This window comes from Benincasa hispida, chromosome 5 (assembly GCF_027475165.1).
Source record: "Benincasa hispida cultivar pf3 chromosome 5, pf3_genome.v1.1, whole genome shotgun sequence".
In the NCBI taxonomy this organism is placed as follows: Eukaryota; Viridiplantae; Streptophyta; class Magnoliopsida; order Cucurbitales; family Cucurbitaceae; genus Benincasa; species Benincasa hispida.
The window spans coordinates 37822974-37844157 of NC_143482.1; the positions used below are offsets into that span (position 1 = coordinate 37822974).

General features: G+C 32.2%; 1 protein-coding gene across 1 annotated transcript; it reads left to right on the forward strand.

The window, feature by feature from the left end:
• The first annotated feature begins 14871 nt into the window (after window positions 1–14871).
• On the forward strand, window positions 14872–18272 carry LOC150036102 (uncharacterized). The gene is made up of 3 exons (XM_090314223.1): window positions 14872–14931; window positions 15727–15808; window positions 17324–18272. Exons 1-3 carry the CDS (start codon window positions 14899–14901, stop codon window positions 18208–18210), a joined length of 1002 nt encoding a protein of 333 aa, XP_090170349.1. The 5' UTR covers window positions 14872–14898; the 3' UTR covers window positions 18211–18272.
• The last annotated feature ends 2912 nt before the right edge of the window (window positions 18273–21184 follow it).

The window sequence follows — 21184 nt, forward strand, 5'->3', positions numbered from 1 at the left end:
AGGAATTTTGAAAAATTGGAATTATTGAGATTTAGAGAATAAAAAAAATTTGAAGGGTGAAAATTTAGGAAGAAAATCAAATTTAAAAAGGAATTTTGAAAGATTGGAATTATTGAGATTTGGAGAATAAAAAGGATTTGAAGGATGAAAATTTAGGAAGGAAATCAAATTTGAAAAGGTTAAAATTTGGTGAGAATTTGGAGAAAATTGGATCAGGAAATTAAAGGAAAATAAGAGAATAAAAATAAAAATAAAAAATAGTCGGATGATATGAGCACCATGCGCACAGGGGAGGAGATTGAGCGTCACGCGCCGCATTCTGTGAAGAAATCGCAGGCACGCATAGCACACGTGCGCGTCCGCTCGTGAAACTGGGTGACCGCCACTTGTCATTATCTCATTCGTCCACGGTCGCCACGTCACTTCCACATCATGTGTCACGTCAGCAAAAAGTGACCGATTGGAGCGTCACGGCATCCATCACGTCATCCGCCATGTCATCAATATTGATCATTTGTGTGCCACATCAGCCGCCACATCGGATGTCGCATCAACAAGGTGTCACGTGTCACTGCCATGTTGGATTTCCTCCCTAATCTTCTTTTGCTTATAACTTTCTCGTTTGAACACCGATTTGAGCGATTCAAATTTCGTTGGAATCATCTTTCCGAGCTCTACAAGATAGCGACTCTGAAATACTGAAAATGTTAGTACAAAAGATCTGAGTTTGTTATCATCAAAATACTTGGTTTGATTGAAGCCCTAAAGCTAATAATCTCCCCCTTTTTGATGATGATTTAAACCACCATAATACCAAAAATACTTCTCCCCCTTTTGTTATCAACAAAAAGATATACTAGTGATTTTTCTCCGCCTTAATCATACAAAAAATGCTCCCCCTCAATAAATTATAACACATAAATTCATAGAAATATGAATAATGCTCCCCCTATCAAACATAATTAGGCAATTCTAATAATACCAAGTACAAGTCTATTTTTACAAAAGGCTTCTTCATTTAATGCCTTTGTAAGAATATCTGCTACCTGGTTCTCAGTATTAACATAATTAATGACAATATTCTTATTTTGCACATGCTCTCGAAGAAAATGATGTCTAATATCTATATGCTTTGTTCTAGAATGTTGAATGGGATTTTTAGTTAAATTAATTGAACTAGTATTATCACAAAAGATTGGTACTTGTTCAAAATTTAAACCAAAAACACACAACGTTTGTTTCATCCATAAAACTTGAGAACAACAACTAGCAACAGCAATATATTCAACCCCAGTGGTAGATAATGCAACAGAATTTTGCTTTTTACTATACTAAGATACAAAAGAACTACCTAGAAAATGATATGTTCCATTAGTACTTTTTCAATCAGTTAGACTACCAGCAAAATCAGCATCAGAATATGCAATCAAATCTAAAGATGCATTTTTAGGATACCATAAGCCTAAATCAACGATACCAAGTAAATATTTAAAAATTCTTTGTACAGCATGCAAGTGCGATTCTTTAGGGAATGATTGAAATCTAGCACACATGCATACACTAAACATAATATCAGGCCTACTCGCAGTTAAGTAAAGCAAGGATCCGATCATACCTCTATAAGCTTTAATATCTACGTTTTTACCTTTTTCATCCTTATCAAGCTTTGTAGTGGTACTTATCGGGGTCTTTGCTACTTTTGCATTATCGAACTTAAACATTTTGAGTAGATCCCTTGTGTACTTTTCTTGATTTATGAAGATTCCATCTTCAAGTTGTTTAATTTGAAGCCCAAGGAAGAATTTAAGTTCTCCCATCATGCTCATTTCAAACTCACTATGCATATACTTAGAAAATTCTTCACAAAGAGAAGAGCACTAATAAAATATAATATAATATCAAATATAATATCATCAATATAGATTTGCACTAATAAAATATCATTATCTTTATTTTTGATAAAAAGAGTAGTATCAATAAGTCCCATTTTAAAACCATTTTCTAGCAAAAATTTACTCAAACGGTCATACCAAGCTCTAGGAGCTTGTTTAAGACCATAAAGTGCTTTATTTAATTTAAAAACATGATTTAGATTATCAAAGCTATCAAAACCAGGATGTTGTTCAACATACACTTCCTCCATGATTTAGATTATCAAAGCTATCAAAACCATTTAAGAAAGCACTTTTTACATCTATTGAAATAAAGTAAAATTCTTATGAGATGCAAATGCAAGCAGCATGCGAATAGATTCTAAGCTAGCAACAAGAGCAAATTTTTCCTCATAATCTATCCCTTCTTCTTGACTATAGCCTTAAGCAACTAGTCTAGCTTTATTTCTAACAATATTACCAGATTCATCCATTTTATTTCTAAATATCCATTTAGTACCTATAACAGGATGATCACTAGGACGTGGGACTAGTTCCCACACATTATTTCTTTCAAATTGATTTAATTCTTCTTGCATAGCAATTAACCAGAACTCATCAGATTCCGCATCTTTAAAAACTTTGGTTCAATTTGAGACACGAAAGTAACATTATTTAAAGAATTTAAAAAAGAGCGAGTTCTTACCCCTTGAGATACATCACCTATTATTAACTCGAATGGTGAGTGGAGAATCTCCAATCCCGAGGGAGGGATTTTTCTTGCTCTTTCTGAGATTCATTTGATACTGCTTCCCTATCTTTAATACTAAGATCTTCAACAGGTATTTCTAATTCATCACTAGCAGAAACTTTATTAGTTGCAACATGTGTTTCATCAAAAACAACATTCATTGACTCTTCAAGTACATGAGTTCTTTTATTAAAAACTCTATATGCTTTACTACATGTAGAATATCCTAAGAATATGCCAATGTTCGTTTTTTACTCAAACTTTCCAAGTTTCCCTTTGTCTTTCAAAATAAAACATTTGCAACCAAAGACTTTGAAATAGCTAATATTTGGAGTTTTATTATTAAAAAGCTCATAAGGAGTTTTATCTAAAACAGGTCTTATTAAAACACGATTCATTACATAAGATGCAGTATTAACAGCTTCAGCCCAAAAAGATTTTGGTAAATCATATTCATTAAGCATGGAGGTAGCTAATTATTGTAAAGATCAATTTTTCCTTTCTACAACACCATTTTGTTGAGGTGTTTTTAGAGAAGAAAAATCATGAGAATTTTCATTTTTTTCACAAAAATTTTCAAAAGAAGCATTTTCTATTGTACAATTTTTATCACTAAAAATTACTCTATATCCTTTATCACATAATTGACTAATACTTCATAAATCATGCTTTAAACCATCAACCAACAAAATATTTTTAATAAGAAAATTCGAACTGTTACTAATATTACCTTTGCCAACAATCTTACCCTTTTATTGTCACCGAAGGTAACGTATCCTCCATCTTTCTTTTCTAGGTATGTGAATTTTGTGTGGTCCCCAGTCATATGTTTTGAACATCCACTGTCCAAGTACCACTTACTCTTTATGGATCTTAAACATACCTGAGAGAATTAATTCTCAAGATGTAACCTTAGGTACCCAAATTTGTTTGGGTCCTTGGGGGTTAGCTAACAAAAATTTAGGAATCCATCTCTTTTCATTCATAATATTGATTTTTCTTAAATTGCATGCATAAGCTTTATGACCTAAATTCTTTGACAAAGTAGTATGTAAATTTCTTTTGTTTTTTGTGAGGTTTATAACCTAAGCCACTTTTATCAAATATGCATTGTTGCTTACCCATCATGATATCTAAATTCTTTTTCCCATTTGTAAACTTTAAAAGAGTAGCTGAAATATCTTCATTTTTATTTTCTAATAATTTATACTCTTCTTTTAAAGCATGCAAATTTGATTTAGATAAATATAGATCTTTTCCTAATGTCTCATTTTTCTCGTTTAGATTATCTAGCTCAATTAATAAATTATTATTTTCAAGAGCTAATTTAGCATTTTTCTTCCTAAGAGACATATATTTGCAACTTAGTTTTTCAAATTCAATTTTAACTTCATTATATGCATCAATGAGCTCATCAAAAGTAAGATTTTCAGGACTTACCTCATCGTCGTCATCGTCATCGTCTCCAATAGCCATAACACACAGATTTGCTACTTCTTCCTCACTTTCAGATTCGCTTTCATTGCTTTCGTCCCAAGTAGCTTTCATGGCCTTCCTACTCTTCTTTGAAATGGCTTTTCTTTGAGGACAGTCCCACTTCACTTGTCTGGACATTTTGCATTCATAACAGATAATTGTATTTTTGTTGCTCTTTTCTCCTTTGTCTTCTTGATTGTTGACTTTCTTTGAGAAGTTCCTTTTCCTAAAATGCTTTTTGAACTTCTTGGTCAAGTAAGCGAACTCCTCATCATTTAGTTCAGCTTCAGTTTCAGAGTCCTCTTGAACTTGAGTGGACTTTAATGCTAGGCTCTTCTTCTATTTGACATCTTCTTCCACATTTGCCTTCATGATTATCTCATGTGTCATGAGAGATCCAACGAGCTCCTCTAGTGGAAGTTTTGAGAGGTCTTTTGCTTCTTGGATTGTTGTCACCTTAGCTTCCCAACTCTTAAGCAATGATCTAAGAATTTTTCTCACATTTTCAGAGGTGGTATAAGATTTTTCTAATCCCTTCAAAGCATTAACAATATTCGTGAACCTAGTAAACATTTCAGATATAGTTTCATTTGCATCCATTTTAAACAATTCATAATTATGAACTAACATGCTAATCTTTGACTCTTTAACTTGATTAGTTCCTTCATGAGTTACTTCAAGCATATCCCAAATTTCTTTAGCAGAATTACATGCAAAGACTCAATTAAACTCATCAGGACATAAAGCACAAAACAGACAATTCATGGCTTTAGCATTGATAGAAAACTTCTTTTTATCTTCATCATTAAAATTTTTTTCTTCCTTGGGAATATTTTTATTATCAACTATCTTAGCAGGAATTAAAGAACCATTAAAAACAATTTCCCATAGATTATAGTCAATAGAAATGAAATAAATTCTCATCCTAGTTCTCCACCATGCATAATTATTTCCATCAAACAAATGTGGCCTAGTGGTAGATTGACCTTCACCATACCTATTTATTCGAGTAGTTGCCATAAGCTCGAACAATTAAGTTTTTCGAAAGAGGAAGAGAATATAATAATTTTTTTTTAAAGATTTTATTAAAAAGAAATACTTTTCCAAAATTTAGATTTTAATCAAAAAGATTTCAAAGATTAAGAAGTAGACAAAAAAATAAGGTTTTAATAACCAATTTTCAAGACAAAAAATTTCTAATGAAAATAGCTTTTAAAACTCAATTTTTCAAACTTTTTGCAAAAATTAGAAAAATTCCAGATTTAGTAAGATTAAAAAAAAAAAGAATGTAAAATCAATTAACAAATACAAAACCTTTTTGAAATAAGAACACCGAGCTACCTACTCTGATACCGATGGTAGGATCTAAAGGCAACACAAGAGGGGGGTGAATAGGGTTGACTACCAATTTTTTTTAAAAAATAATTTTATCTTCAAACAATGCTCAATAAAGTTAATCCACTAATTTGATTAAAGAAAATTTATGCAAGACAAAACTTAAATCATGCAAGCTATGATAACTTCAAAATTAAAGACAATTTAATCAAGGATAAATTTAAATAATGACACTAAAAATTAAATCATGCAATTTGGAAAGATTAAAAAAATAACTAAAACAAGAAACAAAAAATTTGAAAACAGGAAATAAATGAGAGAGGAAGAGAAAACACCACAAATTATAGTGGTTTGCAAATTGCCTACTCTACTCTCCAAGACTCCTTCTTGGGTATTTGACGGTGAGGACCAAACCGACACACGACCCTCTTTTTCCTAGGCTAAAGAGATATCCAAGATCCTTTTTACTGGTTCAGGATCAAACCAATTTTTTTTTCTCACAACCCAAGGTGTACCCACACCTTAATACAATTCCCAAAAATTAATATAAAACCTCACAATATTACCTCTTGAAGGCTAAATACACAAGTTGAGCACTCAGAAAAAAAAAAACTTACAAAAATAACTCTAGGCCAATTTAGGAGCAAGGAGGATAAGAATTTGAGAGTAGAAAGAATCGAGAGATTAAGACTTGATAGCTTTTGGTGTGTCCATGAAAAGTAAAATCAAGTCGAATTTATAGGCGAGGGGGATAAATTTTAGCCATTGGATATGATTGCAAATGAAGGGTGGAGATTGAATAAAAATAGAAAAGAAAAGGATTTGGAAAGGAATTTTGAAAGATTGGAATTACTGAGATTTGGAGAATAAAAAGAATTTGAAGGATGAAAATTTAGGAAGGAAATCAAATTTGAAAAGGCTGAAATTTGGTGAGAATTTGACGAAAATTGGATCAGGAAATTAAAGGAAAATAAGAAAATGAAAATGAAAATAAAAAATAGTCGAATGATATGAGCACCACGTGCATAAGAAAGGAGATTGAGCGTCACGAGCCGCATTCTGTGAAGAAACCGCAGGCACGTGCGGCGCATGCTCGCGTCCACGCGTGAAGTTGGGTGACCACCACTTGTCATTATCTCATTCATCCACGGTCGCCACGTCACTGCCACATCATGTGCCACGTCATCTCCACGGCAACAAAAAGTGACCGGTTGGAGCATCACGTCATCTGCCACATCAGTCGCCACATCATCAATATTGACCGTTTGTGTGCCACGTCAGCCGCCACATTGAATGCTATGTCAGCAAGGTGCCACGTGTCACTGCCACGTTAGATTTCCTCTCCAAACTTCTTTTACTTATAACTTTCTCATTTGAACTCCGATTTGAGCGATTCAAATTGTGTTGGAATCGTCTTTCCGAGCTCTACAAGATAGTGACTCTGAAACACTGAAAATATTAGTACAAAAAATATGAGTTTTTTATCATCAAAATACTTGGTTTGATTGAAGCCCTAAAGCTAATAATCTCCCCTTTTTTATGATGACAAACCACCATAATATCAAAAATACTTCGAGTATCTAATTCAAATCTAAAGAATTCTCTCCTCTCTTCTCTAGTTCTTTCTTTTGATATTGAGTTTAGTCCAAAGTAAGTATCCAAGAATTTGAATCAGTTCAGCTAGATTCATGTAGTTTGATGTTGTTCTATCGAGATTAAGCTAGCATCCCGATCGTTGGTAGTCCACTTGCAACTTATACACAACGAGTAATTTTCTTTAAGATACTCCCTATTGATATTTTCACAAATCTTGAGATTTTATAAGTTTGTGTTATTTCAAATTTCTAACTTGTTATTCCATCTATCTTGCTTTGAATTTGAACATTGTTATTATACATAGTGTCCTTAATTTTTCCTTGATTTTTCACATAACACGTCTTGGATAAAAACTTTAGATATCTCGATTATATTTTTATTCTTTTATTATTCTTTTTGGCAATATATGTAGAAGGAGAAATCCAACTTTTAACCGCGAAGTTGATCATACAAATTTATGTCAATTGAACTAAGCTTATATTTACTGCATGTATGTTTTGTTTAATTTAAAAGTGTATGAAATAATAATACTTAGATCTAAAAGTCTATTGTCATCAAACTATATTTTGACTAAATATGAAGAATAGCTAAAAAGTTTATATACATAATTTATTATCTTCTATTTACAAGAGGTCAAAGTGAGGGTAGAGTAGCTAAAAAGTTTATATACATAATTTATTATCTTCTATTTACAAGAGATCAAAGTGAGGGTAGCTCAACTAGCATACGGATCTGTTAGCAAATAAGAAGTCTATGTTGTTCAAATTCTCCTATCCCTATTAAGTTAAAAAAAGAAAAAGTTAAAAACTTCTCTTTACAAGAAGGATGTGTATTACGTTGATATGAACTATTATTGTATCGGGATATTGTGGTACCTTTATGAAACTAGAAGGAACTTGTAAAGAATAGAAATGTCAATGAAAACAGGATATAACTAAGGAAAAACATATTGTACGAAATTGGACATATTATGAAAATGAAAGAAAAAAATGACAAATTTGAGGGAAAAAATCCGATGTTAATCAAGCATGAGAAACAAGGATGGACAAAAACAACATAAGAGATTATTTGAACAAAAAATCCGAATCAAGAGGTCTAATGATAGAATCTCCCAAAAGCACATGTTTTGAACCCAAAACGAAAGAAAATGTATGGTAGGAATAAGAATAAACTAAATAAGGTGATTTGAAAATTGTTGTATTTACAATTCTTTAAAAGTTATTTTTTTTAAAAAAATAGGTGATATTATTATACAACAACAAGGTGGATCCCACAGCCCGGGATCAAGGCATCAAAGCAACAAAGCACAAGCAAAGACAAGGCAACAAAACCAAAACAAAGCCAACAGGATAAAACAAGAACAAAACTAACATATAGACACAAACTCGCAAACCACCAGGAAGAAATGTAGAGAAAAGAACCCAAAACCCCACAAACTAGGGGCTACAGCAAAACAGAGAACAACGTGATGTTCAAAAGGAAAAAACATCCGTATACACACTAGATAAACCCAAGAAGGTCAACCCGCAAGGAAGTAGCACGAGCACGAACCATAAAGATCATAAGATGAACCAGAGCAAATACCGACCTCGGTCGACCTCCATGCAGCCGCCGATTACGTTCCTGCCAGATGTAGTATATGAACGCACACTAGAAAACAGGAACAACTTACTACGCACTCCCTTACCCGACCCCACTCAGTACAACCAACTCAACTCTATATCCCAACCAGCCACCCGATGCGTCGAACCCAACTGCTGTAACACACTAGACCACACCTCTCTCCCAAACCCACACTCAAAAAATAAATGATCCCGCGACTCCACACTTCCCCTATACATAAGACACCCCCCCTCTGACAACACACTCTAACTCTTCAACCAATCCCGTGTACATAACCTGTCCCTCACTGCTAACCACACACAGAAGGAGTCACGCAGATTACCGCCCCCCGCCGACAAAATACTAGCCGAAGACATCCTAGGACGACGAGGACGTATACTCTCCTAAGCACTAGCAATAGAAAACCGACCACTAACATTCGACACCCAAACCCAATAATCCTCTCCACTCACATTAGGCCCCACTACCTGGATAATATCCCAGATCTCAAGCAGCTCCCAAGACACTGTAGGTCACCTCCAACCTCCCTCACCATCCAAGAACTCCGACAACCGCACTTCCAAACTACTCCTTACATCATGAACCACCATAGACCTGTATGAATCCAAAAGCGTGCCCCCCGACAGTTAAAGATCCCACTAAACAAAACAAGACCGTCCATCGCCAATCATCAAACGAACCAGATGCTTGAATCTATCTCTACTTCGCAAGATAGACCTCAAGCACCAAAACCTCCAACCTCACTCCGAACAACCTACAACGACCGCCTACGCAAAACATACGCCTTTACCCACGCCACCCATAGTGACCCGATTTAATTAAGAGAAGCTAGAGCAGCTTTATAATAGCAGCCTAGTTCCAAGAGGCCACATGCTTCACACCCAACCCCCTCTCTCCCAACGGCAAGCACACCTCATCCCACGCCACCCGTGTACCACCCCCACTCACCACACTACCCTTCCATAAATAACTACATAATAGACGATCGACCTCATGAGTTACACACGAAGGCAACAGGAATATGCTACACCAAAAAACCTGAAAGGACTTTAAAACAGACTTAACAAGCTGCAACCTCCCAGCAAAGGAGAGGGACCTTGCTGCCCAGCTTCTAATATGAGCTGTAATCCTCTGTATCAAAGGCGCACAATCCACAGCCCTCAATCGACCCTCCAATAAAGGCAAACCTAGATACCTAACAGGAAAGGAACCAAGAGAGATACCTATATATGCAGCTAGTTCCTCCGCCTCTCCAGACTCCACACCCGCAACAAACATGGAACTCTTTCCAACATTTGCAATTAACCCAAACAGCTCTGCAAACTCTATCAATACCTGCCTCACAAACTTTAAAGAATTTCTCTCAACTGCACAGAAAATCATTAAATTGTCTGCAAAAACCAAATGAGTTAGGCCCAAGCACTCATACCGATCATGGAACCTAAACTACACAGGAGATTTATTCAACAACCTAGACAAGATCTTCATCACCATCACAAACAAAAAGAAGACAACGGATCCCCCTGCCTCAACCCTTTCCTATTAGGAAAAAAAACCCTTCAAGGAAACCATTAATCATTACAGAGAACTTAGGCGAAGTAACACAAGCCCTCACCGAACTAACAAATTGAAGGGGCGTAGCTATAGCCAACAACACACCAAACAGAAAATCCCAATTCATCGAATCATAAGTCTTCTGAAGGTCTACCTTTAACACACAACGTGGCTTCCCTCTGCCCTTCTTATAGCTCCCCACGAGCTCCTGACACAATAAAATATTATCGAAAATTGACCTACCCGGAACAAACGCAGACTGATTACTACTAATGAAATCAGGCAATCACAACCACAATCTCTCATCTAAGATCCTTGAGATACACTTATACACAACATTGTAACATGAAATAGGACGAAACTCCTCCATATGTTCAGCTCCCCGTCTCTTAGGGATGAGAGTAATAACAGTAAAATTAACTCCACCAGGCATGTAACATGTCTAAAAAAAATTCAGTACAGCGTCACAGAAATCATCTCCAATCACACTCCTAGCAGCTTTGTAAAAATCCATTAGGACCAAGTGCCTTCCCAGACTTCATCGAAAATAAAGCCTTCTGAATCTCCTCCCGACTCACTGGCCAACCAAGTGGTTCCACCCCCTTCTCGGGCCAGCTGAACTGCACAATATCCCTAATTTGGGCAGTAATATCCCTATACCCTACATACTGAGCCCTTAAGCAACCCCGAAATAATTCTACCGTACCTCTGCCACCTTGTCATGCACCGTCTGGCGAGTCCCCCCAGCATCCACGACCGTAAATAAACCACTGCAACTGCGACGAGAACAAACATAGAGATGGAAAAAAGTTGTGTTCATATCACCTAACTCTAGCCACCTGACCCTGGTCTTCTACCGGAGCGATGCCTCCTCAAATCTCGCCACTGACCAAAACACCTCAGTGGCCCGAGCCGCCTCCGCACACACCGACTCTGAATCAAGATTCCTTTCTACCGCAGCCTGAGCAGCCTCCATAACCTGCCTAGTCATCCGCACCTCATCAGCTAACACAGAGATATGCCTACCAAACAATGCACGAAAAAACCCACTTCACTACCTTTAAATTTCGCACAAAACTAACCATAGAAGACACATCCGTAGACCTTCTCCACATTGACCTGATAGTATCAAGAAAATCCTCTGCCTCCGCCCAATGAGAAAAATAACGAAACGTAGGAGGCGGCCTACTCCTCATCTCCCCTGTAGAAACCAGAAGAGGGCAATGATCAGAAATCCCCCACTGACCAACCCTAACCTCCGAATACGGAAAAGCTACCTTCCACACCTCACTGGACAAGCATCGATCCAAGCGATGCAAGATACCATTCCCCTGAAGTTTACTGGTCCAGGTAAACCAGTTACCTAGCACACCCAACTCAACCAGATCCGCCTCCAATAACACCTCATCAAAATCCTCCATCTCCCTCAAGCTAGGGCAACCACCAAAATCCTTCGAATTACTATGAATAGCATTAAAATCCCCCAAAACAACTCCAGGAAGCTACCACGAGGCACACACATAAATCAACTGAGACCATAAGTTCCTTCTCTCACCCACGTGATTAGAGGCATACACAACACCAATATGTACCCTAGCACTGGATACAATATCCATTAACGTTCTAGAAATGGATTGATCCCCACTGACATCAATGGAAAAATCATAGACACTCTTCTACGACATCACCCAAATCCTCCCAACTCCCTACACACTATAGGTACACACATAACTCCAGGCATCACCAAACCTACCTATCACCATACCAAAATTCTCACGACGAACCCTCGTCTCAAGCAAACGACATAAAGTAATAGAGGAAGAAGCCAGAAAGTTTGCCACCACCCTATATTTGACAGGGTCATTCAACCCCCTAACATTCCAGAACACCAAATCATGAATCTTGCAAGAGATCACACCTACCACTTCCCACTGGGCCTTTGCCCAAACTCCCAAACATCTCATCCATAACAAACAACAGATCTGGATCTGCCTGCACTAGTGCCAATGCCAACGAGTCTCCCCTCTTATCACATAAAACATCAAACTGATTACTATCATCAACATGCTTTACAAACCCCGTAATTCCAGGGGACCCATAAACTACTCTGCTCTTCAAAGGTGCCGTACTCGGTGACCCATTACCACCCTTATGCCCTACACCTCCTCTATCACGCCTACGTCGACTAACCATAGTAAATTCTTCAACCCTCTCCACGCCCTTAATCTTATCCACTAGGCTAGTTCCCCTTGCACCCATACCCAAGTCCTACCCCTTCCTCACATTCTCAATTCCCCCATTCTCCTCCAAACACCCCTCATTGACTGCCACAATACACAACTCCTGACCCTTCTCCACACCCTGTTTCTCCAAACACCCCATTCTTTAAAAGTTATTGTTATACACTTGATTATTAGTCTTTAAAACTACTCATCGCAATTCTAGCTGGCTATTTTTGTACTAAACAAGTTTGATCTTTAGATTAATTTGGCATAATTTTTTTAACCTAATGTCACGATTGTCCACTTTTTTAAGCTTTTCTTTTTTTACTTCCTTTTTAACTTTTATGTTTAGTTTAGTTAGAGTAAGTAAATTCGTTGGGAAGAAAGTAAAAAGGGTAAAATTTTGAATTGTGTTTTGTTTTCAAAAAGTAATATTTAATTATTATTATTATTAGTAGCAGTAGGTTTGATTTTTATTTTAGTTTGTTTTCTTATTTCATATTCTATATTTCATAGTTTCTTTATGTTCTTATATATTCATTTTTATTTCAAGAGTTGCATTTAATCATTTTATTTTCCTAGCATTATTACTATGCTTCATTTCAATATGTTCATGTTATATTATAAATTTTGTTGTGCTATTATTATTAATCCTTCTTGCATTTTGTAAAAAAAAAAAAAAAAAAAAAAAAAAAAAAAAAAAAAATCCAACGATATATTCTAGAAATTGATGTGATCGTGAGATTAGTGAGTGAACATCATAGAAAAGGAGTTGTGAGACGTTTATTCTACAAGGGTAAGTTTCTGATTCTCTTTATTTCCTTTCTTCATGATGTTATGCATGATTAGTGTCCAATATGTCACATCCTAGTTGCCAAAATCTCTATAAATAGCTTGGAGAAAATTCAAAAAGTTTGGAGAAATTCTTGAATTCTTGAGAAATTTTCATAGAATTTTTAGTTTCTAATATTATGTTATTTTTTATCTTATTTTTTTTTGATATATTATTTTTTATATATATATATATATACATTCATTGTATTCCCAATTTTACATTAAATATTCAATTTAATAAGAAAATAAATAGGCAATAATTATCAATACTTGTTGAGTAAAATTAATAAATAATATATATTTTAAGAATTATTTAATCATATTAATGATATTATATGAATATCTCACCATACTACTAAAATATGACCGTACTATAAAATAATAAAATATGACGCAAAAGTACCTTAGTTTATTTATGAATAAACACATAAATGTTAGATTAATCAATAACATGTGCCTTGTATTTATTTAATCGTTAATTTTAATTATATTGTATTTTTGTTTAATTTCTCATGTTAAAATTGTGGTTAGATAAATTGTAGCTAAAATATAATCATATTTAATTATATATGTTTTTGGTAATCTACTCTCAGACCATTTTTAGAATCCTATTCAAAATGTGAGCTTTAAAAATCATTATCATGGAAAGTCATTTATAAGGTAATTGATTTTTTTTTTCAGCAAAAAATTAAAATAAATCATTATCAAACGAGGACATTAGATCATGTTAATAGATCAAAAAGTTGAAAAAGTAAGAATTCAATGGAAGATAGAATTATATTCAACTTTTTTATACGTGTAATTTATTGCAGATTCAAAATTTTGGGACCTATTTAAAGATATTGTTTGAAACGTATTTTATAATGTATGTATTTATAAATTATAAAACAAATTATGCTTACTACCTAATATTATAATACGACACAACTACTGTCACAATTTCCGATCAGGGAGAATACGACACAATCATTGGTAGAATTTTTCAGTTTGGGAGTATACGACACCATCATCATTCAGTTAGGGAGAATACGACAGCACCATTAGCACAATTTCTAATTTGAGAGAATACAACACCAGCACCAGCATAAAAGTTAGTATAATTTTCAATCATGGGGAATACAACACTAGTGTCGGCGTCGGTGCCCGCAGCCAACATTAATAACATTGTTCCAAATCATCATAATAATCCATCCATTAATTCAGACAATCACGATTACAAAATTGGCAAGATTTAGTATGGCAAAAGAGACCATTTTTTAAGGAATGTCAAAATATGGGCAGAACAATCATATAACAAAATCAAATATGGATAAAGTATACAACATGTTTGTTATTTATCGTTTTGGTAGTAGTTTTGTTAATCTCCATTATTTCTTTTCCCTTTCAGTTATATCTATTTCCTATTTTTTTTAAAAAAAAATCATTTGTTCTATATTTCTTTCCATAAAGTATTGACCCTCTTCTCATTTAAAAAATAAATAAAAACAAAATTTATTGATTGTTTTTCCACCCCAAAATACTCATATATGACAACATTCCATATATATATATATATATATATAGCAATTTCTGTTTTTTCTCTCAATTTATATGTTATCATCGAGGACATAGATTATTTTGAGCATAATCACTTGCAATGGCGGACAATCTACGATGCTCCTCTTTTCCGGTGAGCACTTTTCAATTCTTCTTCTTCCTTCTTTATCTACATATATATTCTCCAATTTTATGATCATTTATTCTTTAAAAAAATCTAATGTTACATGTTAATCTTTTTTTGAAGACGATATGTGGAACGGGTGAATCAGATCATTATGTTGATTAATAGTACAAATATTATGTCCATTAAACTAGATTCATTTTGGCCACTATAATTTTTTTTTTATCATTATGTTGTCTTGAAATTTTTATTCCACATACTTAAAACTTTTTTCATAATACTTAAATTGAATTTACATAGAAATTTTGGCAGAGAAGGAAAGTCCATTTTGTTTGGTTATTGAGAAAAAATAATAATAATAATAATAATAATAATAATAATAATAATAATAATAAAAAAAAAAAGAATAAAAATAAAAAATAAAAAAACCCTCTCTTTTAAAAAAAAAAATTACTATATTAGTAAATATCTTCATATAACCACGAGTGGAAAATTTCCACATTTTTCCTAATTTAAAGAATATAGTAATTTGAAATAGCTTGAAAATATTATATGGAAAGTTAATGTCCATATATAAATCATTGGAAAAAAAACATATTGAAAAAAAAAAAAAAAACCCTAATTAGCAAATCTTCATTTTGTAATTTTCTTTTAGTATTTCATTAGATTGAAGGATTTTTGTAGTGCAATGGAAAATGGCAAATATTCCAATGATGATGTTCTATAATTCTTCATTCTTCATAATGTGTTCATCTTAAAATTTTTAAATTTACATAATAATGTTCTTTCTTTTTTTTGATATAGACTTATGTTCTTAAAGTCAATAATCTCCATTGCTGCAATGCATGTCCCAAGAAAATAAGGAAGAAGCTTTCCAAAATTCCAGGTATTTTTCTCTTTTTTATTTAATGATAAAGATTGAGTTACAAAATTCAAATTTGGTTCATTTGGTAATTATTTTATTTTTAAAAATAAGCCTATTTTTACTTAATTTCTTATAAGTGTTTGCATGTTTGTAAATACATTGAATTCTTACTCAATTTTTTTTAAAAAAAAAAACTATTTTTTTTAGTCTTTAAGATTTGACTTAGTTTTTTTATAACACTGTTAAAAAGTAGATAAAAAAGCAAGAAATTTGAAGGTAGAATGAATATTCATAGATTTAATTTTCAAAAGCTAAAACTCAAAAACTAAATATTTACCAAACGATGTGCAAGTAATTTATAAAATTTATATTAATTATAGTTGAGATCTCATTTAGTAACTATTTGATTTTTAATTTTAAAAATTAAGCATGGTTTCTAGCAATTTCTTACCATGGTTTTCATTTTTCTTGAGTTAGTTGAATTTTTAATCAAATTCCAAACTAAAAAATTTTTAGAAACTATGTTTTTGTTCATTTTTAAAACTTAATTTAACTTTTGAAACATTTTTAGAGAGTAGATAACAAAGGAATAAATTTAAAATTAAAATGAGAATTTATAGATTTAATTTTTAAAAACTAAAAACTAAAAATAAAATATTACGAAACAAGGCCAAATTTTTTTTTTTTTTTTTTGTTTAGATCATTGTCTTATGTCTTTAACTTTCTTCTACCTTTTCTTTTTAGGAATATTAATTGTCATTAACTTTTGTTAATTTAATTTGTTTGACTATATTATAGTTCGAAGTTTATATGATCTTAGTATACATAAAGTAGTCTAGTTTGATAATATTGTGGAAGTCAACACCATCACTATGGTTATATCAAATGTTCAACTCTACCTAAAGATAGAAACTATTTAAGTTAAATCAATTATTTATAAATTTAAAAATGCTATATTAGTAAATATCTTCTAGAAAAAGTAAAAGATTAATATTTATAATTAGCTTTAAGTAAATACATATTTCTAAAAATTTTAAAAATAAAGTTACCTATTTTAATTCTCAAAGAAAAAAGAACTTAAAACATAATAAAATAAATTTTAGTACAGATAAGAACATACGCACATGCACACACAAATATGTTGATAGAGGATCATAGATTCAATTCATGAGTAATCATCTATGTAAGATGTAATAATCCTAGGAGTTTCTTTGGCACTCAAATGCTCCTAAATTTACAAGTATTTTTCCTCTCAATTTCATTTAAAATCAACTCAAAACAAAAATAAAGGTATTATTTTTCCAAAATCCTATCAAATTGACGAGAAAATTCGTCATATATCTTTTTAGGAAAGATAGACAATATCAATTGAGTTCTAATGTAAAATAATTATATTAAAGAAGTCATTTGATCATATAAATCTTTGCATTTAAATAGGTATAATAATAATATTAAAGAAGTCATTGTTTATGATGGTTGTTGAATATTTATTTTAATTAGAACTTATTTTGGGTGTTGTAATGAATTCCAATGAAGGAGTCATTTCCATAGACATGAATATAGAAGCAGGATCAGTCAAAATTAGTACAGGAAAAATCTTTGATCCATCAATCTTTGTAAAAACAATTGCAAAAGCTGGCAAGAAAGCGCAATTTTCGCCCATGGAGAATCCGACACCGACACCAAATTTAGCACAATTTATGATCAGGGGAAATACGACACCATCATCGACACAATTTCCGGTCAGGGAGAATACGACACCACCACTGTCACAATTTCCAGTCAGGGAGAATACAATACCACCACTGGCACAATTTTCGGTCTGTGAGAATATGGCACCACCACTGTCACAATTTCCGATCAGGGAGAATACGACACCACCATTAGCACAATTTTCAATTTGGCAGAATACGACACAAGCACCATCACCAAACCTAGCACCATTTTCAGCCATGGGAAATACAGCACCGGTACCTGCACTAACGCCCGTGACCACCATTAATAGCATTGTTCCGAATCATCATAACAACCCATCCATTAATTCAGACAATCATTGTTACAAAACTGGCAAGACTCAATATGGCAATTCCGATTTCGGCCATTTTTCCGACCACCATGGTTGGTCCAACAATGTTCACATCAATGAGGCAGCTGTTGTTAATCCGCCAGTGGTACCGCCACTCTGTAACCAGGTGATTATGCGGCCTCCGTCGCAATATGGAGGTGTGGGTTTTCATGGAAGTCATGGTTTTTTGCCTCGTATGTCAGAACAGGTGTTGCCATCTATGCCACCGGCGCATGGATATTATCAGAGGTTGAAACCCCTACCTTATTATTTGCAGGAGCAACCACCATCGATGGAAAATGTGCCGGGGCAAAACCTATTCAACGACGAGAATACAGAAGCGTGCAGGATTATTTAAGTAATGATCGTTTGAAATAGAACTATTAGTTTGGTTAGATAGAAGATTTGAACCTTTGATTTATATAGACGATCGATGACATATTTAGTTTTTGAGATTTCAAACATACCTTAGTGAATAAGACCACCGTTTATTTCCAAAGTTGATGGTTTAATCTTTCATCGAATTTTTTTTTTTAATATTTATAAACTGTTGTGGTTGTTTTGTTTTAGTTGAACATGTGATCTTTGAAGAATTCTAACCAAAACTTTGGTGAGCTAAGAAATATATAAATTTCTTATTTTAAAATCATTTTTATAATTAGCTAAGAAAGATTCTTTCCATAAATCCTCTCCCTCTTTCTTAAATATGGTAACCACGTAAAAAAAAGGAAGTTTCCATTGGTAGTTTTCATAGTACTTTTCATGGTTTAATCTTAGATTATATCGAAATTATTAAATAATATGAATAGTATTTTTTAAAGTAAGAAAATACATCAGGTAAAAATCTTTCCATAATTTATGGCAGAAGGGTTTATAAACAATTTTAGAAAACAATTAGAAAAATACGACACCTGCACTAAAGTTAGCACAATTTTCAGCTAAGGGGAATATGACACTAGTCCCGCTGCCAATACTACCCGCGGTCACCATTAATAACATTACTCCAAATCTTTATAGTGTAACTCATCCATTAATTTAGACAATCATGGTTACAAAATTGTATGTATATATGTAAATATAGCAATTTCTGTTTTTTCTCTCAATTTATATGTATCATTGAGGAAAAGGGTTATTTGGAGCTTAATCACTTACAATGGCGAACAATCTACAAAGCTTTTTTCCTACGAGCACTTTTCAATTTTTCTTCTTCCATCTTTATCTATATATATATTCTCCAACTTCATGATTCATTTGTTCTTTAAAAAAATTTAATGTTACATGTTAATCTTTTTTTTTTAAGGCGATATGTAGGGTAGGTGAATCAGATCTTGAGCTTAATAGTACAAGCATTATTTCGATTAAGCTAGATTCATTTTGGCCACTATAGTTTTTCTTTATCATTATGTTGTCTTGAAATTTTTTTCCCACATACTTAAGAAAAATATACTTTTTTCTTAATATTTAAAGAAAAACATAATTTTTAAATATTGAGAATATAATTCAAAAGAAACTTATATTAACCTAATCATATGGACCACCATCGACGACAATGACTAAAGATTTGAATACTACCTACCTTTTATTTATATATATATATATAACCCTCAGACCTTAAATGAGATAGTAGACAACTACTCACTTCGACCCAAAAAGGAAAAAAATGGTAAATTCTAAATAAATTCAAACAATTGAGGAATAGACTAAATTTAGGGAGAGTTTAGTAAAAGGGAAAGTGTGGGAACTTTGTGAAGATTTTGAAGATTTTAGTAAATTGAATTTACATAGAAATTTTGGCAGAGAAGGAAAGTCCATTTTATTTGGTTATTAAAAATAAAATTATAAAAAATAATAATAAATTAAAAAAAAAACCCTATCTTTGTTTTTAAGAAAACATAGAGTATTGAAGTATCCAAGAGACATATATATATATATATATATCTTCATATAACCACGAGTGAAAAATTTCCACATTTTTCCTAATTTAAAGAATATAGTAATTAGAAAAAGCTTGAAAATATTATATGGAAAGTTAATGTCCATATATAAATTATTGGAAAAAAACATATTGAAAAAAAATTCCTAATTAGCAAATCCTCATCTTTTAATTTTCTTTTAATATTTCATTAATTTGAAGGATTTTTGTAGTGCAATGGAAAATGGCAAATATTCCAATGATGATGTTCTATAATTCTTCATTCTTCATATTTTGTTCATCTTTAAATTTTTAAATTTACATATTAATGTTTTTTCTTTTTTTTTTTTTTTAGACTTATGTTCTTAAGGTCAATAATCTCCATTGCTGGGATACATGTCCCAAGAAAATAAGGAAGAAGCTTTTCAAAATTTTAGATATTTTATCTTTTTTATTTAATGATAAAGATTGTGTTACAAAATTAAAATTTGGTTCATTTGGTTACTATTTGATTTTTGAAAATAATTATATTTTCTCTTTATTTTCTACAAGTGTTTGGGTGTTTATAAATAGATTGAATTCTTACCCAAATTTAAAAAACAAAAAATTATTTTTAAAAACTATTTTTTTCTAGTTTTCAAATTTTGGTTTAATTTTTTAGAACATTATTAAAAAGTAGATAAAAAGAAGAAACTTGGGGGTAGAATGAGTATTCATAAACTTAATTTTCAAAAACTAAAACTCAAAAACCAAATGTTTACAAAACGATATAACAGTCATTTATAAAATTTATATTAAATATAGTGAATATCTCATTTAGTAACAATTTGATTTTAAATTTTAAAAATTAAGCCTATCTTCTGACAATTTCTTACTATGATTTTCATTTTTCTTGAATAAAATAATTGAATTCTTAACCAAATTTCAAACTAAAAAGTTTTTAAAATTGAAATTAAAATGAGTATTTATAGATTTAATTTTTAAAAACTAAATTAAAAATCAAATGATTATGAAACAAAGCCTAAACTATTTAATTTTTTTGTTTAGATCATTGTCCTCAACATTCTTTTTCTTTTAAGGAATATGAATTGTCATTAACTTTTGCTAATTTAATTTGTTTGACTCTATTCTAATTTGAAGATATATGATCTTAGTATACATAGAGTGGTCTAGTTTGATAATATTGTGGAAGTCAACACCATCACTATGGTTATATCAAATGTTCAAATCTACCTAAAGATAGAAACTATTTAAGTTAAATCAATTATTTATAAATTTAAAAAATGCTATATTAGTAAATATCTTCTAGAAAAAGTAAAAGGTTAATATTTATAATTAGCTTTAAGTAAATACATATTTCTAAAAATTTTAAAAATAAAGTTCCCTATTTTAATTATCAAAAAAGAAAAAAAAACTTAAA